The 22,280-nt window shown below is 33.4% G+C and overlaps 2 protein-coding genes, 1 non-coding gene and 2 pseudogenes across 5 annotated transcripts; all 5 read left to right on the top strand.

Moving 5' to 3' along the window:
* The first annotated feature begins 1,144 nt into the window (after positions 1-1,144).
* Positions 1,145-4,003, top strand: LOC120085080 (uncharacterized). 3 transcript variants are annotated; one of them, XM_039040930.2, is made up of 3 exons: positions 1,145-1,522; positions 1,619-2,135; positions 2,823-4,003. In XM_039040930.2, exons 1-2 carry the CDS (start codon positions 1,289-1,291, stop codon positions 2,093-2,095), a joined length of 711 nt encoding a protein of 236 aa, XP_038896858.1. In that variant the 5' UTR covers positions 1,145-1,288; the 3' UTR covers positions 2,096-2,135; positions 2,823-4,003. The 3 variants fall into 3 exon arrangements, with proteins under 3 accessions (XP_038896858.1, XP_038896857.1, XP_090174486.1); XM_039040929.2 differs by having other exon boundaries at positions 1,147-2,135; XM_090318360.1 differs by lacking the exon at positions 2,823-4,003 and having other exon boundaries at positions 1,273-2,263.
* On the top strand, positions 2,782-17,672 carry LOC120085079 (DELLA protein RGL2-like; annotated as a pseudogene).
* LOC150033668 (uncharacterized) lies at positions 6,563-8,916 on the top strand (annotated as a pseudogene).
* Positions 10,987-11,058, top strand: TRNAH-GUG (transfer RNA histidin (anticodon GUG)). The gene has a single exon. It is a non-coding gene; the product is annotated as a tRNA-His (tRNA).
* LOC150033667 (DNA replication licensing factor MCM7-like) lies at positions 11,140-13,493 on the top strand. The gene is made up of 6 exons (XM_090317392.1): positions 11,140-11,307; positions 11,386-11,453; positions 11,605-11,664; positions 11,747-11,970; positions 12,564-12,739; positions 12,980-13,493. The coding sequence occupies exons 1-5, from the start codon at positions 11,259-11,261 to the stop codon at positions 12,727-12,729; spliced, it is 567 nt and encodes a 188-aa protein (XP_090173518.1). The 5' UTR covers positions 11,140-11,258; the 3' UTR covers positions 12,730-12,739; positions 12,980-13,493.
* Positions 17,673-22,280: the final 4,608 nt, after the last annotated feature.

The following is a 22,280-nucleotide window of genomic DNA, read 5'->3' as shown; positions in this document are numbered from 1 at the left end:
TTTATGGTTTAATATAACTTCATAAATAGTCTTGAGATCATTTTATAGGTTAAAAACTACTTTTATTTCCTAAACTCTCATTAAAGTAATGATTTGGTCATTGAATTATAGGTGGTAACAATTTAGAATGTATACTTTCAAATAAGTAACAATTTAGTCCCATAATTTTAGTAAGTACTTTGAAAGTTGTAACAATTTAGTCTCTATTATAAAGAATTATATTAAAATTAAGTGTCAATTTTTATTATATAATAATAACTTATTATTTATTGTTTATTAAAAAAAATTGATCTCGTATTAGTCTATTGATCTACAAGTATAAATTCTTTTTAGGAACTAGTTTGTTACTTATTAAAATTCAATAACTAAATTGTTATAGATTAAAAAATATAATGACCAAATAGAGAAAATGACACAATTGACCCATTTTAGACGAACAAAATGATAAATGACTCACTTTTTAAAAAACATTGCTAATTGACCTTCTACCGATGTCTTGCATTTGTGAAGTTATTGATTTGCCATTTTTTTCCACTTTAAAAATTGCATCGTGTGTTTCTCCTTTTTCTTTTTTCTTTTTTTTCCTCGTTCTTCTTCTCCTACTCCGGCGAGCGCTCACATCTATTCTCCCCCTCTCTTGTCTTTTGTTTTTCTTCTTCTTTGGACTACGAGGTCCATCTTTGACAAACAAGATTGTACCTAGTTCTGGTGATGTTGCAAAACGAGACGGATGTCGGGAGAACGAGATCGCTAGAGAATAGAGAGAGAGGAGAGCAACACAAAGAAGAACGAGATCGAGGAGAGTGAGAGAGAAGAGAACGATACCGAGAATAGGGAGAGAGGTGAGCGATTTGTGAGAGAGCAAGAGAACCAAAAACGAGATTGGTCATTGGCGCGCAAGAGCTTCATTTTGTAGTTTTGTTCGAGGTGTCAACAAAGAATAAAAAAAATCCTCATCTTAAAAAATTTGGGGTAAATCTCATTTTTATCCATCAATTTGGAACATCCATATAAGAACTCCACCAAACCAGGTGGTTTTTAACTAATTTTATATTATATGAATATAAAAGAAAAAGAAAGCATAAAATAGTAATATGAACCTAACTTATATATTACATATGGTTTGATATATTTATATTATAATGTATGTCATTGCCATTTTGCCAACCAATTCGAAACTCTAGACGTGGCCGCCACTCAACGTTCACCTTCTTCCTTCTTCCTTCTTCCTTCTTCTTCCTTGTCCTTATTTACATTTTCAAATTCCTCATTTCCTTCTGCTATAGCTATGTTTATGGCGTTCCACCAAAAATGGCTGCAAAATCCCATTTCTCTCTTCAAGAAACTCTTTCATCTCCTCACTCTCACTCTCCTCACTCTCTCCCTCCCACTTTCTTTCCTTCTCTTTTGCAGGCTCGTTCGTTCTCACTATCTTCACGCTTTGCTCCCTCTTTCAACCCCTCTTCCTTCCATTCTCTCCGTCGACCGAGTCCTTCTTTTATCCCTCATTTCGCTTATTTCGGTAGCGGCTTTTCTCGATAACTTGCTCGGTAAATCCATTCTTCCCACGAAATCCTCCGGTCTGACTGCGGCTTGGCTTGTTCTCTGTGCGTTACAGGTCGCTATGGCCTTGGGAATCGATCAGGGAATGGAGATTGTAATCGATGTCTCGAGTTTAGGGTTGCGGCGAAGTTTGTGGTGCCGGTTGATGTTCTTCCTAGGGTTGCATACGACGATGATTCATTGGTCGAAGGTGGCGGTGAAGTCGGTGGTTGACGATACCGTTTTCGGAGCACCGATGGAGGAGAGCTGGAGTGAAAGAATCGCCATGGCGGTGAGCTTTGGGGGATTATGGTTGTGGAGATTGAGAGATGAAGCTGAATCTCCGGCGATCGTTGCGGAAAACATGATGGAGCTTCTTATGGATCCAACTATGGTGGATTTCTGCAGTTTGGCTCTCTATTACCTTATTGTCGCGATCGGTTTCGTTAAGACTTTGAGAAGCTTTGTTTGGTTTCTGAAGTTTTTGCTTCGTGAGAGGAAAGAAGAAAGTTCTTCCCAATTCTCCCAAGCCAAACGGATCGAAGTCGTCTGAGATTAAAGCCGTTTCTGAAATTATTTTCTTCATTCATTGAGTAAATTTCTCTCCATTTGAATCAAAGAAAGATAACTTTTAACGAAATTTTCGATTATTCCTTCGACCATTGTTCTGATTAGAGATTATTACAATAAACTGAATTCCAATTTTTGCTTTCGTATGAAATTTCTATGCAACTATCGAAAATGGTGATCGTGGATTCCAATACGGAGAGATTAGAGTATTATTTTATTTCTATTATTTGTAACCATCCTGAAAAAGGAAAGAGACAACAAAAGGGACCTCTGTTCTTTGTTTCATTGTTTGTTTTGATGGCTTAAATTTCAACATTTTTTAAGTTGTCTTGTTAGAAAATGACAAGAAGAAAGGTTATAGAGTTTGATATCATTGCGTTGTGTCAAATTCAAACTCGCCAGCTTGTTTTGTAGTTTATAAACTTTGATTCTTTATCTTTTCTTTAACACTTGTTTGGGAATATCGAATGTAGTAGAGTAGTCCGTAGGGATAAAAACAGGTTTAAGAAAACCTTTGGCTGTTTTGTTTAGAGAAATCTCTGCAAGTGACATTGAGCTTAGGTTTATTCATCAGCTTGATTTAAAGTAGAATTTTGATTGTTTTGTTTAGAGAAATCTTTGAAGTGATACTGTGAATAGGTTTGTTCATCAGCTTTCTTCTGCTCTTTAATGGCTGATGGTTTCTTTTCCTTCACACCATTTGATTTCAGTGGCTCACGAGCAGGAACTTTCTTCCCCTCTAATGGCGTCCACGAGAAACCGGAGACTGAGCACAGAGGCAAAGAAGACGATTGTCCATTTAGAATGGAGGAGTTTGGAGATTTCAACTTTCTCTCAGCTAATCAATCTGGCTTATACCAACAGGACATTCTCAAGATTGGAGATCAAACAAACTATCAACAGCCCAACTCAGATTGTCTTATTTTTGACGAATTGCTGTTTGACAACGATTTTACCATTTCCGAATTGATTCGGGAGAAGTCGAAGATATCGGAAAACCCGGCGGCATATTCTATCAGTTTGAACCCCAGTAAACAAGTTTCGAATCCACGTTTAGAATCTTTGCAGCTGCTAAACAGCTATGGTACCAAACAAAGTCAAGAGGAAGAAAGGGACAATTCTTAACAAAAAAGGCGGTAAAGCCAGTGTGAAGAGAACAGAACATTGTCAACTGAAGAGATATTAAGGGTAGCTGGAGCAAGATATGTTCATTTCTTCCCTGATGGTTATGATGACGTTTACATGCTGAGGCATCCGTGTGATTTCTCTATCTCCGGTCTGTTGAAGGATGAGAGAGAAGAAGTTGAGCTTGCCCATGTTCTCTTTGCTGCAGCTGAGAAAGTAGGCTAACAGCAATTTGATCGAGCGAGCCGGCTGCTTCAATGCCGTTAATGGGCTGCATCTGCCTACGGTAACGCAGTCCAGCAGCTCGTTTCTTACTTTGCGAAAGCACTTAGACAATTTCAAAAGAGAAACTGGACAGGAAGCAATTAAGGAGCAAAAAGAAGAGGAAATGAACCTTGAAGCACTTAAAGGATGCACGAAACTTTTCAGCAAGTGATGCATCTAAGTGCTGTTCAAGCAATATTTGAACATGTAAAACTGATCAACAAAATCCCTTTGATAGATCTTGAAATCAGAAGTGGAGTTCATTGGTCAGCTTTTAAGCTGTCCAATGGAATGTCTAAGAGATGACATGTTTATCTTTTGCAACCATTTCTGCAAATAAGCACACGAGAGACAGATTTTGGTGGACTTAATAAACCTTATTTTATGATTTGTTTTTCTTTTGTACATCACATTCGACTTCTTATCGGAGTCGAAAGCTATCCGGAATTCTGCAATGCAGGCTTCTTTAGCAAATCAAAATAGATCTTGTGATTCTTATGGAGATCATAGAATATTTGTTATGATTTGCAAGATTTTTGTGGACCATTTACAGCATCCGACCTTTGGAGTGCGTTATTTGGAAATGAATGTTCATTGTGAAATCCATATATTTAAATACATACAATTTCTATCAGTTGGAAGAAAATGTAAATCATGCATTTAGAACAAGAAATGTGAGTTGTTTGTCAAATTCTTCCTTGATCATGAAATGATGAGCCATAAATAGTGCAGCAGTTGTGGCTGTGGGTTGTTTCTCAGTATCAGTGGTTTGGCCAAGAGATTTGTGGAACAGATATACAACTAACAACAATCAAAATATAAAATCGAAGTATAAATCAAAATGAGTTTGACTTAGTGGTATTGACATGTGCTCTGATCCATGAAGTCAAAATTTCAAACCAAAAAAAAAAAAGTATAAATATAGTTCTCGTGTATTTCATGGAGGGAAACTGAATTCACATTGAGTTTGGTTGATGTGATCAAAGAAGTAAAGTCTACATAAATTACAAAAATTGCCCTATTTATCTTTTTTAGAAATGTTACAACATTTCATACCTCTATTATTGCATTCACCTGACTTGATGGTACTTCATTTTTTGAAACGTCCGATGTCAAAGTCATTGAATGGGTAAGTTACCAATCCTTGTAATGTACCTTATATGATGGATTACAGGTGGACATTTTACCGAAGATTTCTTTTGTATCAATCTATCTTTGTTTAATTCCTATTGAAGCATATATTCGGGGGTGGATGTAGGACAAATAAAAGTCGAGACTTGAGAGAGTATAACAGTGGCCTAAAATGAAAATTAAAATTCAAAGTACCAATTTCTAACCACAATTCTAATCAATTTGTACTCCGATTGTAAGTTTAATATATTTATTAGATATCAATGTAATGTTTCAAACGAAGTGCAAAGTTCTATATATATATATATATATATATTTTACAATTTAACCTAATAAAAAATAATAGTAAACCCATTTTGCTCAATAGCCAATATATCTTAAAATAGTTCGATTGCACTCATTTCCCTACCAATTCTTTCTCTTAGACATTCCCTCTCAATTCTTCTTCGTCTTCTCATGTTGAGACAATCGCAAAAACAAATAAACACAAAAAACTTTGATTTTCATTTTATGGGAATTGATTTTTCAGTTTTCTTGGTTCAACTCATTTGTATGTGGTCGTTAAATTCTATAATAGATTGTAAATAATTATTAATTTACCACAATTGTATTATATACTAAATAAAATATTAATATAGATAAGGTTTTATAAATACACGTGCATGGACGGTTCATTGTGAAGAAGAAACGTAGATCCTTAACTTACCAATTTGAGCATAATTCGATATATTATTACAAAAGATCTATAATATTCTCTAAAATGTCTCGCCCTATATTTATTGAACTAACCAAAAGATATATTTGGTTGTCTTAATTCCTAAACAAGCATCTTCTGTTGCCCACGAATAATGAAAAGAATTACAAGTACTATTTCAAAGGGAAATAGATGGGTGGAGACTTTCACTTGACAAATTGTATATTTTATAACACATTAAGTGTTCGTTGGATTTATCTAAGGTTAAATTTTGAAAATAAATCATTTTAGAAAAAATTGAAGTGTTTGGTAACAAATCAAAATAACTTTTAAAACACTTTCAAAGCTAGGGCGGAGCCACATATGATTAATAATATTATTAATAAATGCACATTTATTGTCAAATCATCTTCATTGTTTAGTGGTTAAGGGGTTGACTGATGCTACATGAGACTTGGATTTGAATCTCACTTGATTCTTTTTTAACTCTCGAACTGAATTTATCCTGATGAAAATAAAAGTAAGATGTTTTTTTAAAGTTCAAATATGAAGTTAAAATATAGAGTAGCTTTTAGCTTTTTAGGTTGCAATTGCAAATCAATATCCAAAAAATTAGAAAATCAATGCAATTTCTTTATCTTATGTGGAAGTTTTTTTTTCCTTCAAAATTTATGGAAAGTTTTTAATCTCAATTCTCAACAATGTTCTCTTGAATATGTAATGTTTACTTTTCTTTTCCTACGTAATTTTCGTTATATATATTAGTTTAGAGTTGTACAAGATAATTTCTTTGTTACTCATTAGGTTATACGTATCATATCATTGATATATAAGTTTGAAATTCTTCTTAGACTTTTTAATTTTTATATTTTTAAATCTACATAATAGTTTTATATATTTTTATTGTGAATACTTATGTAGAGTTAACTCTAATTCAATATGGAGAGATATTTTTATTGTGCCATTAATTATTTTACATAATTTTTTATATTCACACTACTCTCTATATATCGTTTGTTTCCATGTTATTTTTATGTTCACATAACTCGTATAGGTTTTTAAAATTAATTTAAGAGTTCAAGTTAGAGGATTATTTGTTGTTACTCGTTTGGATATACAAACTTGGCAAGTAAGTTTTAAAATCTTCTTAGACTTCAAGTTTTTATGCTTTTAAATCTATAATAGAATGTAGTATTCTTATTATTAATACGTTTGTAGATTTAATTCAAAATTAATATGGAGAGATATTATAAAAGAAAAACAACAATATAGACAATAGAGACATCATCTTTCAAGAAGAAAATTGTTTTGGGTTCTGATCGATCTTATACAAAATTCAATCTAAAAGAACTACCCGCAGATCTTGGTCTAAGAACTAACATTTATTATTATGATAATATTTGAGATCAAGTTTGTAGAGCATATTTGCTAAAAGGTCTTTGTCAGCCTCGAAACCATACTTTTTCACTTAAGAAATTTGGTACAAAGTCAAGATGATTTAACCCAGCTTGGTTTAGTGACTATTCTAATTGGCTAGAATATAGCATTTCAAATGATGCCGCATTTTGTTTATGTTGCTATCTATTCGAACTAGAAGTATGTGAAGAGTCAGGAGGTGACTGCTTTATTAGTGAAGGATTTTCTAATTGGAAGAAAAAAGAGAAATTGCATTATTCATGTTGGTGGTCCTGATAGTGCACACAATATGACTTTGGATCAATGTGAGGCTCTTTTGAAACAAAATCAACATGTTGAGACTTTTTTAAATAGGATGTCTGACCAAGCTCGAGTTGAGTATCAAACTTAATTAAGTGCATTGATTGACTGTATTTGATTTTTATTACGACAATGACTTACATTCTGTGGACATGATGAGACAGATGATTTAAAGAATCAAGGTAATTTTCTTGAACTTTTACAATGGTTATGCAACCATAATAAGGATATTGAAGTCACAACTTTGAAAAATACCCCAGATAATTTGAAATTGACTTCACTCGATATTCAAAAAGATATAGTGCATTCCATTGCAGTAGAAGTTGTTAATATGGTTGTAAAAGATATGAGTGACAAATAGTTTTCTATCTTGATAGACGAATAAAAAGATGTATCTTCAAAGGAGCAGATATCAATTGTATTGCGATATGTGGATAAAGGTCATGTGATTAAATGATTTGTTGGAATCATACATGCCAATGATACAAGTTCTCTATCACTTAAGAAAGTCATAGATGGTTTTTTTTCTTAACATGGGTTAAGCATTGCTAGTTTATAAGAACAAGGATATGATGGAGTAAGTAATATGCAAGATTAGTTCAATAGATTGAAAATACTTATTTTAAAAGAAAATGAATGTGATTTTTACATTCATTATTTTTCTCATTAGCTTCAATTAACTTTTATGCTACTGCTAAAAATCATGTAAAAATTGCTGGTTTGTTTTTTATTGTTACAAATGTGGTGAATGTAATCAGGGTGTCAACAAAACATTTCTATGAGAGAGACATATAAAGAAAATTTTTGAAGCTTTAAATAATGATGAAATATTAAGTGGTCGAGGATTAAATAAGGAGACAACGATTAAACGATAAGGAGACACTCGATGGGATCACATTACTACACTTTAATGAGTTTTATGACAATGTTCTCTTCAATAGTTGATGTACTTGAGACATGCAATTATGCAAGGTGAATCAAATTCAGAACAAAAATATGAAACAAAGACTCTAATAAGTTCAATTCTATCTTTTGACTTTGTTTTTTATATCATTTTATGAAAATTATCTTGGAGATCACAAATGACTTGTCTCAAGCATTATAAAGAAAAGATCAAGATATTATGAATGCAATGAATTTAGTTAAATTTTGTAAGGAAAGACTGCAAAAAACAAGAGAGTCTGATTGGGATTCGTTGTTAAGTATGGTTCTAATTTCTGTCATAGTCATGATATTAGAGCCCGTAAAATGGATGACCTATTTCTAATTCGAGGAAGACAAAAAGGCGAAAATCTCAACTAGTTACAAATTTACATCATTATTGTGTTGAAGTTTTCTATGTCATCATTGATATGCAACTTCAAGAGCTATACTAAAACAAATACTGAATTGCTTCTCTGTGTGGCATGTCTAAATCCAAGTAATTCATTTGTTTCTTTTGATAGAAAAAACTTAGTCAACTTGCTCAATTTTACTCAAGCGACATTTCTGCTATTGAACTCTCTATGCTCGAGGATCAATTTCAAAATTACATTATTGATATGCATTCAAATATTTAGTTTGTTGAGCTAAAAAGTATATGTGATCTTGCAGTAAAAATGATCCTGAATAAAGACAAGGTCTATCCATTAATTTACAGGTTACTCATCTTGACATTGATTTTACCTGCTGCTACAGCTACTGTAGAGAAAACATTTTCTGCTATGTATATTGTGAAGACTCTATAGTGTAATCGAATGGGAGATCAATGAATGAATGATTATCTTATAGCCTATATTGAAAAGGATTTATTTGATAAATTAGATACTGAAGTTATCATGGATCGATTTCAAAATATGAAAACTCGTGGAGAGCAATGTAATGTACTAAACTAGTTAATTTATGAAGTTATGAATACTTTTTTACATTCATCTATAGATATTTTTTTTTTTGCATATAATGTTCCCCATATAAAATTTATGGCTCTGCCGCTGTTTCAAAGTATATTTTTAATGGTTTTTATCAAAAGAGTTTAAATAAAATGAGTTTTTTGAAAAAAAAAAAAAATCTCATACTAATCCAAACAAACCTAAATAGACCATCAAGATAGCTAGAGCCGCAGGCGAGTTCTATCGGGTAAAGCCAATGATTAGAGGCATAGGGAGTGCAATGCCCTCGAACTATTCTCAAACTTTAAATAGGTAGGAAGGTGTGATTGCTTTGAGTATACGATATATGTGTTGTATGAATGAATTGGATATTCAAGCTTAAACATTGCTCAAAAGGTAGGTTGCATGGGGTGTGGGGGTGGTCTATGACGAAAAAGGGACCGTGATGGTTGGATGCCAAGTATATGGACTGGGCTCTCGTGTGCATGCCAAGGCTTGTGGCCATCAATTAATAGATTTATGCATCATTATGATTGAACCCTTTCATTATGAGTATAAGATGTAGATAACTATAATTAAAACAAAAAATTAATCAAATGCACATATTACTTGAACTATACACAACATAACATTTCAACCAATTATATTTTTATTAACCATTTCCTTGATAGTTGTAGCAAGTAAAAACGAGAACCATTTACCAGATATCAGAGCTAAGAGACATTCATATTTTAGTCTAGAATGGTACACTTCAGAAGCATGGATCTGTGTCTTCCATTCCAATGCAAGTTGTTGTACTTCAAGACGACTCCACCATGCTTCTTATTTTACAAATTGATTCTTCACTCCACTCTTGGCTGCAAATGATCAGCAAGAACATCTATACAACAAAAGCAGAATGTTCCAAGTGTTAATAGTAATCAGTACACGAATGAGACATAAAGAACCTTGAGTGATGCATCATATTTCATCTACTTCAATTAAATGGTAGAGAGCTCTTGATTCAATGAAATGGATTTTGTAGGTAAAAATTTACATTATCACCTTTATTGTAGTACGTGTTTTTAAAGCTCAAGTACACTAAATGGAACTTAAGTGTAAAATCTTGATTATTATTATTTTTAAAAATGGTAAAAAAACCTCTAAGGCCGTAGGTTTTTAGTCTTGGGGTTTCAAGGTGCGTCTTAGTTTGTGAGCCTCATCTTTTCAAGACAATACGCCAAACCTTTATCTTGTGTCTAAATTGAACAAACTTCAAAATATAGAGACCAAATGGTATTTTAACTTAAATTATATATGTCCAAAGCTAGGCAAAAATTTTGAAGGCTAAAATTGAAGGCTCCGTTTGTTAACTGTTTGATTTTTTGTTTTTGTTTTTTAAAATTAAGCCTATAACACTACTCACACCTCCAAATTTCTTCATTGTTAGCTACCATGTACCAATTGTTTAAAGGTGGGTTTGGATTAACTTTTCAAGTGTTTCATTTTTAAAAAAAATTGGAGTGTTTGACAACTACTAAAAATAGCTTTTAAAGTGTATTTTAGCTAGATTTTATAAAAAAAAATGTTTAAATAAAAATGAATTTTTTGAAAACATTTTTTTCTATAATCAATTCAGACAGACCCTGAAAAACTAAGCCAATTTTTAAAAACAAAAAAAGTATATTTTAAAAACTTGATTTTGTTTTTGAAGTTTGGCTAGAAATTCAACCATTATATTTCAGAAAGATGCAAATTATTATAAAAAAAAAAAAAGAAAAAAAATAAGTTTAATTTTCAAAAATAAAAACAAAAAAACGGAATGATTATCACATGAGGCTGAAAGAATTATCCATAGAAGCTTAAATGATTATTAATTTGGTGGTTAATTTATCCCATTGTTGTTGTGGTCTAATCTGTTAATGGTGTAAATTTCACAAACAAAAAAAAAAGTCATCCCATTGTTAAATGAACATTAGTATCTTTTTTTTGGTTATTTTTCTCGCCAAGTTACATAAAAACTAATACGAGGAGTCAGTTTGATATTCATTCAATGCTAAAAGAAATAATTATATAAAATTAAAACTTAACAACAAAGTGGCTGTAGTTTAGTGGTGAGAATTCCACGTTGTGGCCGTGGAGACCTGGGCTCGAATCCCAGCAGCCACACTTTTTTTCCAATATTTCACTAACATTTTTCTTTGTTATTTTTTAAATAGACCATTTATTTATTATAATTATTTTATACGATCCTCATTTTCCCGCCAAAACTACTCTTCTTTTATCATTTGCCGCCAAGTCCTTTGCTCTCATTCGCGTCCTCAGAATCTCCAATTCCCTCTCTCAGCTTCTCCGTCTTCTTCTTCGCAATGTCAGCCATGAAAGATTCCGGGCCTCTGGACTTCACTGCTGACAAGGGTAAGCAATATCTGTGGTTTATCGCCTTTTTTTTGCCCTGAAAAACTGTATTTCAATACTAGCTGCAATTCCTTTCAGTGCTCGCAAAGGAGTTCCTAGCGAACTTTGCCGATGCAAATGGCGAAGCCAAGTACTTAAACATTCTGGTAATTCTTCTACATTCTCATTCGCATTTCTCTTCTGTAATTGTAAAGTTCCTTGGCGATTCAATTTGAAAACCCTAAAAATTGCGATTACTTTCCGTGATGCATACGACGTTTTACCTAGGTTTTTATTTAATTGGTTTTGTTTTTTTAGCAAGAGGTTGCAAATCGCAGAGTTCGTGCAATTCAAATCGATCTCGAGGATGTTTTTAATGTATGGTTTTCTTACTCTGTACCCTTTCTCGATCTTATCTCTTTGTTTAGTCGAGTAACACGGTTGTGCAATCGGATTTCAGTATAAGGATCTGGATGAGGATTTCCTCAGACGAATTACAGAAAACACCCGGCGTTATATTGGGATTTTTGCCGATGCTATTGATGAGCTCATGCCTGAGCCGACAGAGGCGTTTATTGATGATGATCATGACATATTAATGACACAAAGGTCTGATGATGGACCGGATACTATGGATAACCCTGACCCACGCCAAAAAATGCCTCCAGAAATCAAACGTTACTTGTGAGTTCATTGACTCCTCTTTCTTCAAAGTTGAGAGTATGTAGAACATTAGTCCAGCATGACCGGTCACTTTTCCAGTTTAATACACTGCGGCTTTTACTTTTGTCTTATGGATTATGTATTTTCTGTACCGTGCTTATGTTATATGCTACTTTGTCTTTTATCATCTTATATAGGAAGTTAATTGAAAACCTGTTCAGTTGGTTCTGGATTTAGGATTACTATATGGGTGATGTTTCAGTTCTTATACTTGGTTTGTCTCAAGAGTGCTACCCAATTGTTGTTGTTACTTGTTTGGCTTACACGACTTATGTCTTGAATTACAAACATCTTCATGAATAAATAATAATTTAGTTTAACATTAACCCAAATAGAAGTATGTGGCGGTGCATTTCATTCAATGTATCTATTTGGATTCATAGTGTACATACCTCAGCTGCTAGATTGATATTTGTACCAATGCTATTCTTTAATCCGTTGGGTTTTCATCCAAGCATCTCTTTTATTTTGTATCGAATTACCAACTGTTTGCTATGCTTGAAAGGGATTCTGTCTTTTCCAAATTTCCTTATGCCTGATCATTCTTCTTTCAGTGAAGTTTACATTAGAGCATCTTCAAAGGGCCGTCCATTTACCATAAGAGAGGTCAAAGCATCATATATTGGTCAACTTGGGAAGATATCTGGTATTGTGACACGCTGTTCAGATGTTAAGCCATTGGTGCAGGTGGCAATTTATACATGCGAAGACTGGTTTTGAGATATACCAGGTCATCTAAATTGTGAAGTAGTTGATGTTTACCATTTCTTTTCAACAGGAACAAAATTGATAAAATGAATCTTTTTCACGGAGATAAATTATGATTTTATTACGTGTATTTATATCACTTGTGTCATTGAGTTCTTAAGTTGTGCGGCCCTTCTTTCAGTCCTAATGTTAACTTCATTTTTTCCCCTCTTGGATACTTCATCTGTTTTTTTACTCATGCAGTCAGTTTTCTGCTTCACAGGAGGTACCAGCTCGAATCTTCATACCACTATTTGAGTGTCCATCTCAGCATTGTAGAACAAATCAAACGAAAGGCAACTTAATTCTTCAACTTAGAGCATCCAAATTTTGTGAAGTTTCAGGAGGTTTTCAATTAACTTCTTCAAAGACGCTGCCAGAAAAATATTTCCTTTTCTTATGCAGGTGGTAATCTAGGGGGTTTGAATATAAGAGGTGACACATATTAATAACGAGGAACACATATTTGCTATTCTACTAATACTTGTACTTGCTCTGCTATTCTGCCCGAGCCTGGCTGAGGAAGAATTACGGGGCGTAAAACAAAAAAATATGCTGATTCGGGTTGGGTGTCTTCTTTGTAGTTATAATGCCCAAATATCAAGTCTGCTCATTCGTATTTATATTGATCATTAGGGGCCTCTTGAATCTTCTATTTAACTATTTTTTCCTTTGATTTGTATGTAATGCGACTTTACTCTTGTTTTCTTTATTATTGATAGGAATTCTCTTGTTAAGACATTTGCTTTCAGAACTTCTTGATGAAGTTGTATAATCTAAGTGGGATTGACCCAAAAGACCACGATCTCACTCTAAAATGTCTACAAAATCCAAACCTATGTATGGTGACAATGACTTAAAGAATCCTAGTTGCTTGTACCAACCAAGCTTTCCATACAATTTAGTCCAATAATATCTATCTCTTATTATCCCACATAACCTTTGAACAAAATTATCCATAAGACTGTTACATCACTAACCCCTTTAGATAATAATGTTGCCCCATATAACCTATTTAATGATAGTTTCTTTGTTTATCCATACAATCGCAAGGATAATGGTCTATCCTCCTCAATGTACGGTGAGGAGGATATTGGTTGTGCAGACAAGGGGTTTGGGCATAATGTAAGTGAAGAGAATGACATAGAAGATGAAAATGTACATGTTGAAGGGGTTATTTAGCATGGCTTTGGAGAGGAAAACGTGAATGCAGAGAAGAACATAGTTGAAGACGATGAGTAAGACGTTTGAATGGAGGGTGAATGTAGTAACCATGAATGTTGATGATGAAAAATTAGAATGACATAGAAGATGAAAAGTCATGTGAATGTAGACGTGAATGCAAACTACGAATGAGAATTACTAGAGGAATTGAATGATGAGTCTCATGAGTTCGATGAGTTTAATGATCTGACTAAAAAGGATGACAGAGACGTTCGAATGGAGGGTGAATGTAGTAATCGTCAATGCGAAGATACCAACCTGTATGTGGGAAATACTCATGTGGAACCTTTGAGTGCATGTCTGATCTACACGACTCTCCAATCATCTTATCTCTCCCACAATGCAGGATGTCTTGGTATTCGGTACTCCACAATTCCTCGGATGTGGAGAATTGTGATCGTCGATGTCTGGTCTGCGAGTGGGCTCTGGAGAATTCTGAATGTCAAAGTTCGGATGAGTGGGATCTTCTTTCACTCAACTCATTTCAACATCAACATGAACTCAGTCCTGGTCTTGTTTATGTTGGTCATTGTGTCCATGATCATCCTTATTGTCACTGTGATCACCCTCAACACGACAATCGTGGCCAATATCACCCTCATCACCAAGATCACCCTGATCGTGACCAGCATCACCCTCGGCACGACGATCCTCACCCTCAACAACAGGACTAGGTGGGAGGACATGTATTTCAAGGGCAGGAACTACACGACACATGTAAGTTATGTCTTCCTCTGTTGGTATTAGTCGTACCGTAATAACGAGGTTTCTCTGTATATGACAGGTTAGGGTCATAAGCATATGTTGGGTTTTTCCTGCTTTCCCATTGAGACAAGCGAGGAATGGCTGTCTCAATAGTACAAGTTACCACAATATCTCTTAGCGAAGAAATCGTCTCATATGCCCACACCTACAAGTTCCCATTTTCCTTAATGGAGAAGGAAGCATGCTTGGAATACGCATATGAACTGACATGTAAGGCAAATGAGAATCCGTACAGGTTGTATCTAGCTAGAGCCTCAGGTTCTCCTCAATCAATAGCACCAGTGAGAGCTCTTTTAAGACTACTAATAGTCTTCTCACACTACTTCAGTCATGATTGCAAAAAATCTCCCAGTCATCCACAATGTCAAGTATGCTATAGTCAAACATTTGTTTTTTCTCTCTTCCTATCATGACTAACTCTATGAAATATGTGTCACTTTCACCGCATCCTCGTTGCTCCTAAAGTCCATTGCAAGAAAATGTTCTTCGGCTTCAAACTGTTTCAGTCTAGGCCTATCGTTGAAGTAAAAGTTTCTAAGCCTAGTAAGGTTAGGATTATTCCGCAGCGTTTGTACCCTAAACCCAGTGATGAGGTCAAACTCGTCCTTACCAAATGATACCCTAGACCCGAACAAATTAAAAAGAAATTACATTCGGTCTATCATCCAAAACCTCCTTTAGAAGTAGGTGATGTATCAGTTGTCCATTGAGGGAGAGAATACTATCTAAGATAGGTCCGAATATGATATGCCTAAACATGTCTAATTGGACCCTCATTAACTTCATTCATATCACCATACAAGTCTTAGCAAGATGAGAATACGAAGATAATGCCTTAAAGTATCTTGCTGGCGCGATCCTCAGCTCCATAATAAGTACCTATACGTGCCACAAAACACGGTACAATATTAAAATCCCTAGTGAAAGAAAATACCCTTAAAAAGAACAAACTTCACGAGAAAGAAGCTAGAGAGCCATGACCAAAAAACAAATCTCGTGCAGTTTGTAAAAAAGTTTGAGTTGCACTCTTTGTGGTTTGTCTCATGAAGTTGAGTTGATTTCTGTCTTCCGTTTGGTGAAGTTACTCCACGAGACAAATGACAAAAAGGAACACAACTTCATGAGAGGCAGAAGTCAGTCTTTCGTCTCTCGAAAGCTCTTTGTCATTTGTCTTGTAATGTTGTAAGTTTGTCTCGTGAAGTAACTTCACAAGACAAACTTACAACATTACAAGACAAATGACAAAGAGCTTTCGAGTTATTTTAAAAACTTCCTGTTGTTACGAATACCTCACGAGACAAATATTCATAATAACTTCACGAGATATTTGTCTCGTGAAGTTCAATAAACCCAAAAATGGCAAATCAAACCCAAACAAACATATAACATTTATCCCATAAATTTTACATGTTCTTTCAAGTTCATTAAAGTTCAAATGATGATAAAAAAAAAAGGTTTTGAGCTTTTTATTACACATTCCTACCAGAAATCACACACACTCCTCCATATAAACAATAGAATCAATATATTTAGAAAGAAAACAAATGGAAAATGTATCTTTTGTCAAAATTCCAAATCGGGCGAAGGGGTAATGAAAGACAAAAAGATTGGTCTTTTTTACAGAAGTAGGGGAGTCTTTACGAGAAGAGTCCAATAATGGTGAATACAACTCAACGAGAAGAAGAATAATAAACCCTAACTTCTATGGGAAGATGAAGAGATTTCCATGGAAAGATGAAATTTGATTTAACTTTTTGAAATGATCATTTATTCAAGGGTGAAATTGCCTTTTTACATGGTAGGTCCCCCACTTAAAGTCTGAAACGTTGGAAAAGAGGTTTAAAAAAAAGTAGATTTTAAAGATGAGGTTACTTTTGAATGAGTAAAAAGTTATGGGGTCAAAACCACCAATTTCCCTCCTTCCTTGTCCATATTTACATTCTCATATTCCTCATTTCCTTCCCTGTCCAGCGGCTCGTTTTTTAACTTTCGAAAGTGCTTAGGAAAAGAATCGAAAGAGAAACTAGAGGGGAAGCAATTAAGGAGCAAAAAGAAGATCAAATGAACCTTGAAGCACTTAAAGGATGCATGAAACTTCATTTTCAGAAAGTGATGCATCTAACTGCTGTTCAAGCAATATTCGAACATGTAAAACTGATCAACAGAATCCATTTGATAGATCTTGAAATCAGAAGTGGAGTTCACTGGTCAGCTTTTATGCAATCACTTGTAGATCTGAAGGAGCTTCCCATTAAACTTCTTAAGATCACTGTTGTTATATCAGACAAATGTCACTTGACAGAGCAGGTAGGAAAGTGGTTGGAAAATGTTGTCGAGTCTCTAAACATACCTTTCTCATTCAAAGCAATCTTGGTATTAGATATGATGGAGATAAAAGAACTCTTTGAAACAGAAGATGATGAAATGATAGCAATCTACTGCCCTTTAGCGTTGAGAAACATGATTTCAAGGCCTGCTAGCTTGGAGAATTTGACGAGAGTAATTCGAAATCTAAACCCATCAATAATGGTAGTTTCCGAGATCGAAGCGAATTATAACCTATCATCATTTGTGAATCGAAGCATTGTTCTTTACCGCTTCGTACTTCAACTGCTTGAAAACTTGCATTAAAGAGGATGAAGACAGCAGAAAAAAGATAGAAGCCTTATGTGGTAAACGGATTGAAAACATTGTTGCATCAGAAGGTAGCGATCGGGTTTCAAGAAGTGTGAAGATAGAGGTGTGGAGGGCATTATTTGCGAGGTTTAAAATGGAAGAAATGGAGCTTAGTGACTCATGTTTGAGCCAAGCTAAGTTGGTAGCTAAGGGTTTGCAACTTTTGTAGTTTGGAAAAGAATGAGAAATGACAGATTGTTGGTTGAAAGGAAACTCCAATTATCTCTGTTTTAGCTTGGCAGTTTCTTTGAGTTATTTACCCAACACATGAAAAGGTATAGGGAAGTCGTCAATTAATGAAAAGGGGGTTTGATGTTAATGCCCTTCTCAAGTACATTGTGCTTCTTAGGGGTATTATTAACCTTATAATTGTGTGTGTTAGATGTTTCTTATATTAACTTTATAATTACACAAATAGCTGTATGTGAAAACAAGAATTATGCTGGGAAATTGAGGAGTATAACGGGAACACGGATGTTAATAAAATATAATATAATATTAAAATAAATAAATACTAAATAAATAAAATATAATATATAAATTAAAAAAATAACAAAATAACAAAATAAGAAATGAGAAAATTCTCAAAATTTTCTACTTTCTCCAATTTGTATAGAATTTGTGCAATGTATATGTAATTTTAAGATCCACCAAATGTCACTATTTATAGGCAAAATGATAAGTAGGATGTGGATTTATAGGGACACGAAACATGAATAATTATAAGGCACATGGACAACATGAAGGGTGACACATGGCTTTAGAACACTAAGCTGAACATCTATTATTTTTATAATATTCATAATACTCTCCCATAGATGCCCATATATATATATAAAATGTCTTATTAAAACCTTACTATGACAAACCCAATGGGAAAAAACCTTAGTGAAGGTAAAAGAGTACATATTTCATATAATACATACTCCTAAAAAATACAATATATTTACCCTCCTCGCGAAAACATCACTTAAAATCTCTGAGTCGTCGCATTCCAATGTTGTGCCCAATTTTTTAAAAGTTGCGATTGGTAATGCCTTTGAAAATAAGTCTGTCAGGTTATCTTTCGAACAAATTTGTTGTAAAGTGATTTCGCCATTTTCTTCAAGATCATGAGTGTAGAAAAGTTTCGGTGAAATATGTTTTGTTCTATCTCCTTCAATATATCCTCCTTTGATTTGGGTCATGTAAGCTGTGTTATCTTCGTATAATATTGTTGGAAGATTTTTATTAGAAGACAAGCTACACATTTCACAAATGTGTTGAGTCATTGACCTTAGTCATACACATTCTCGACCAGCCTCGTGAAGTGGAAGAATTTTAGCATGATTTGAGGAAGTGACCGTTATAATCTATTTCACCAATTGTCATGATATAGCAGTTCTTCCATATGTGAACAGGTAATCTATTTGAGATCTAACTTTGTGTGGATCAGATAAATGTCCAAAATCTACATAACCAACTAGATCAAAATTTGATTTATTTGAATAAAATAAACTTATATTGATTGTTTCTCAGAGATAATGGAGTATACGCTTAATTTCGTTCCAATGTCTTTTTGTAGGAGAAGAACTATATCTAGCTAATAATTTTACTGAAAATACAATATCTGATCTTATAATATTAGCAAGATACATAAGTGCACCAATTGCACTAAGAAATAGCACTTTAAGACCAAGAAGTTCTTCATTTTCTTCTCGAGGTCGAAATATATTTTTCTTTATATCCAATGTACGGACTTTCATTGGAGTATTTAATAAATGTGTTTTGTCCATATAAAATCTTTTCATTTTTTTTTTTGTATAAGTTGACGAATGACTAAATATTCAATCTATTAAATGCTCAATTTGAAAACCAAGACAAAATTTTGTTTTTTTTCAAGATCTTTCTTAAGATATTCTATTGCCTTTGAAAGCTCTTTAAGAGTTCCAATTATATTCAAGTCATCAACATATATAGTTATAATAGCAAATCCTTATTGTGATTTCTTTATAAAAACACACGAACATATTGAATTATTTTGATATCCTTCTTTCAATAAATATCCACTCAGGCAATTGTACCATATCCATTTTGATTGTTTCAATCCATATAGGGATCTCTGCAATTTTATTGGATACCATTCTCGGGAATTTGATGTATATGTTTTAGTACCTTAAATCCTTCTGGGATTCTCATATAAATCATTATCAAGAGAACTATATAAATATGCTGTGACTACATCCATAAGATGCATATCCAGACTTTTATACACAATGAAACCAATTAAATATCTTAGTGTAATTACATCCACCACTGGAGAATATATTTCCTCATAATCAATACTAAGTCTTTGTGAAAAACCTTGTGCAACTAGTCTTACTTTATATCTTGTGACCTCATTATTTGCATTTCTTTTCATCATAAATTCCCATTTGTATCCCACAAGTTTAACACCTTCTAGTGTTTGGACTACTGGTTCAAAAACTTGAGTTTTGAAAGTGAGTTTAATTCTGTCTCGATTGTTTCTTTCCACCAAAGCCAACTTTTTCCATGTCGACATTTTTCAACAGATCTTGATTCAGGATCCTCATTTTCAGATATAATATCAAAAGTAATATTATATGCAAAAATGTTGTCAATAATTTCATTAGTACGATTCTATCTTTTCCTCGACATGACATAGTTTATTGAATTCTCATTATTATCTTTAGGTATTTCACATTCTTCACTAGTCATGTCGAGAATTTCTTCATTGGTATTTACATCCTCAACCAAGTCTTTTTCACTATTAATTATTTTTTGTTTTTGAAGATTTTTATCTTTGAAATCCACTGGTCTACCACACTTCTAACGTGTTTCAGAGACTAAACTCATTAGTGACTACTTGTTGTGTTGAGATATCAATTTTTTATGGAACATTTGGAGCTAGTATATGTGACCTAGTTACTTTTTTTGCATTTATAAATGCGTCTGGTAATTGATTTGCTATATTTTGCAAATGAATTATTTTCTGAATTTCAAGTTTGCATTGATCTATATGGAGATCTAAATGAGACAATAACGATGTATTCCATGTAATTTATTTTTCCAATTTCTTAATTTCCCTCCCTAATGTTGGAAAATCTGTCTCACTAAAATGACAATCGGCAAATCGTGCAGTAAATACATTACCCGTCAAGGGTTCAAGATATTTAATAAATCATATCAACATATATTCCTAACCTCCTTTGAGAACCCATCTTAGTGCATTGTGGTTGAGCAATGGAGCATATACTACACACCCAAAAATTCTCAAATGGGAAATATTTGGCTCATGACCATAAGCTAATTGTAATGACGAATACTTATGATAAACTACTAGTCTAATGCATACAAGTGATGCTGCATGCAAAATAGCATGTTCCCATTGTTGGGTTGTATGCCCTAAAACTCGCAATTCGGAAAGTTAAATATATTCTATTATCAATAAAGATGTTATTAAAGTGGATCAGATTTGAGTAAATAGTCAAAATGATCTATAGTATACAAATAAGATTGGGTGTCTTATTCTAGTAACGCTATCGAATGCGGCCCACTCTGTATTTGTTACAAGTTGTTGTAAAGGTGCTACAAACAAATTGATCCTAATTCGTTCATGTATTGACACGAGGAGTGGGACATCCTATGTAATGAGTTTGCATAAGATCAGACCAAGAAATAAGTCACTCTTACTTTCTAACACTTTTTACTGTTTAAGAATAACTATTTCGCTTAGATGACCTAGGTAACTCGATCTTAATCCGGAGCTAACTATGAACTTCTGTTTATTCGAAATTATCCTTAGATTTGCATAAGTGAGGGTTGGCTCAATAGCGTCGACTCAATACGCCTTCCATTTCAGGGGTAAGACCAGGTAGATAACTGGGGACATAGGGTGCAATAAGGAATTTACACCTACCCGTTTTAGGGATAGAAGAAAGGTTGTTCTCTTAGATACTGAATCCAGGTCTTAAACAAGGGATCCCACCCTCTCATTGGCCCAAGAGGGCTCTGGTTTGGTGATTGGATCACAAACCAATTGTTCATTAGATAATTAGTGGAACTTAAGGAGCAAGACGTAATATCGGGGGAATTATGACCTAGTCGTTATTACGAATAACCTGTGAAGGGTTGACTTACTAATTATGGTTAAATCAAGTGGACACAAATATATCTATAGTAAGGAGAGTGCAGCTATCGAGTTATAGTGGTAGGACTTGATAGTTAACGAATACTGATTAATTTGGTCTAAAGAATTTTAGCCAATTAATCTTAAATCGTTGGAGCTCATGTTCTATAGGTCCATAAGTTCCCTCTACTAGTTTGTAAAACATGAACACCTTGAATTAATAAATTGAGTGAATTTGGAATGATATCAATTTGAATTGTTCAAATTGAATTTCAATGTAAAAATGTTCAAATTGAAATTAGGATTTGATTTTGAATAAATTCAAATTCAAATTAGGGTTTGTATAATTATATTTGATATAAATAACGTTTAATTGATTGAAATTAAACGAAATTAGAGAATTTATAATATTTAAATATTGATTTAAATATTAATTACATGAATAAAATTCATGTTTTACATTGTGTGTGTGATTAATTTAATATTTGTTATTAAATTATTTAATTAATTAAAAATCAAATTAATTTTCAATTTTAATTCAATTTAAAAAATTGAATTTTGGTGTTTTAGATCTAATTAATTGTGAATTAATTAAATCAAATTTTAGTGAATTTTAGAATTGATTAAATTTTGAAATTGGAAAAGTAAAAACTTAGTTTGTGTGGGTTCTTCGGACATTTATACCAAGTAGGAGGTGTTCCTCCCAAATTTACACACGAATCCCACTTCT

Source organism: Benincasa hispida, chromosome 9 (genome assembly GCF_027475165.1).
Source record: "Benincasa hispida cultivar pf3 chromosome 9, pf3_genome.v1.1, whole genome shotgun sequence".
NCBI lineage: Eukaryota > Viridiplantae > Streptophyta > Magnoliopsida > Cucurbitales > Cucurbitaceae > Benincasa > Benincasa hispida.
This window is presented reverse-complemented; position numbering and strand designations above follow the sequence as displayed.

Excerpts from the sequence above, each read along its gene's own strand:
- LOC120085080 (XM_039040929.2), top strand. The coding sequence starts at position 1,289 with ATGTTTATGGCGTTCCACCAAAAATGGCTGCAAAATCCCATTTCTCTC.
- LOC150033667 (XM_090317392.1), top strand. The coding sequence starts at position 11,259 with ATGTCAGCCATGAAAGATTCCGGGCCTCTGGACTTCACTGCTGACAAG. Across the intron at positions 11,308-11,385 it reads GGACTTCACTGCTGACAAGG|TGCTCGCAAAGGAGTTCCTA; the intron begins GTAAGCAATATC and ends AATTCCTTTCAG. Across the intron at positions 11,971-12,563 it reads CCAGAAATCAAACGTTACTT|TGAAGTTTACATTAGAGCAT; the intron begins GTGAGTTCATTG and ends TTCTTCTTTCAG.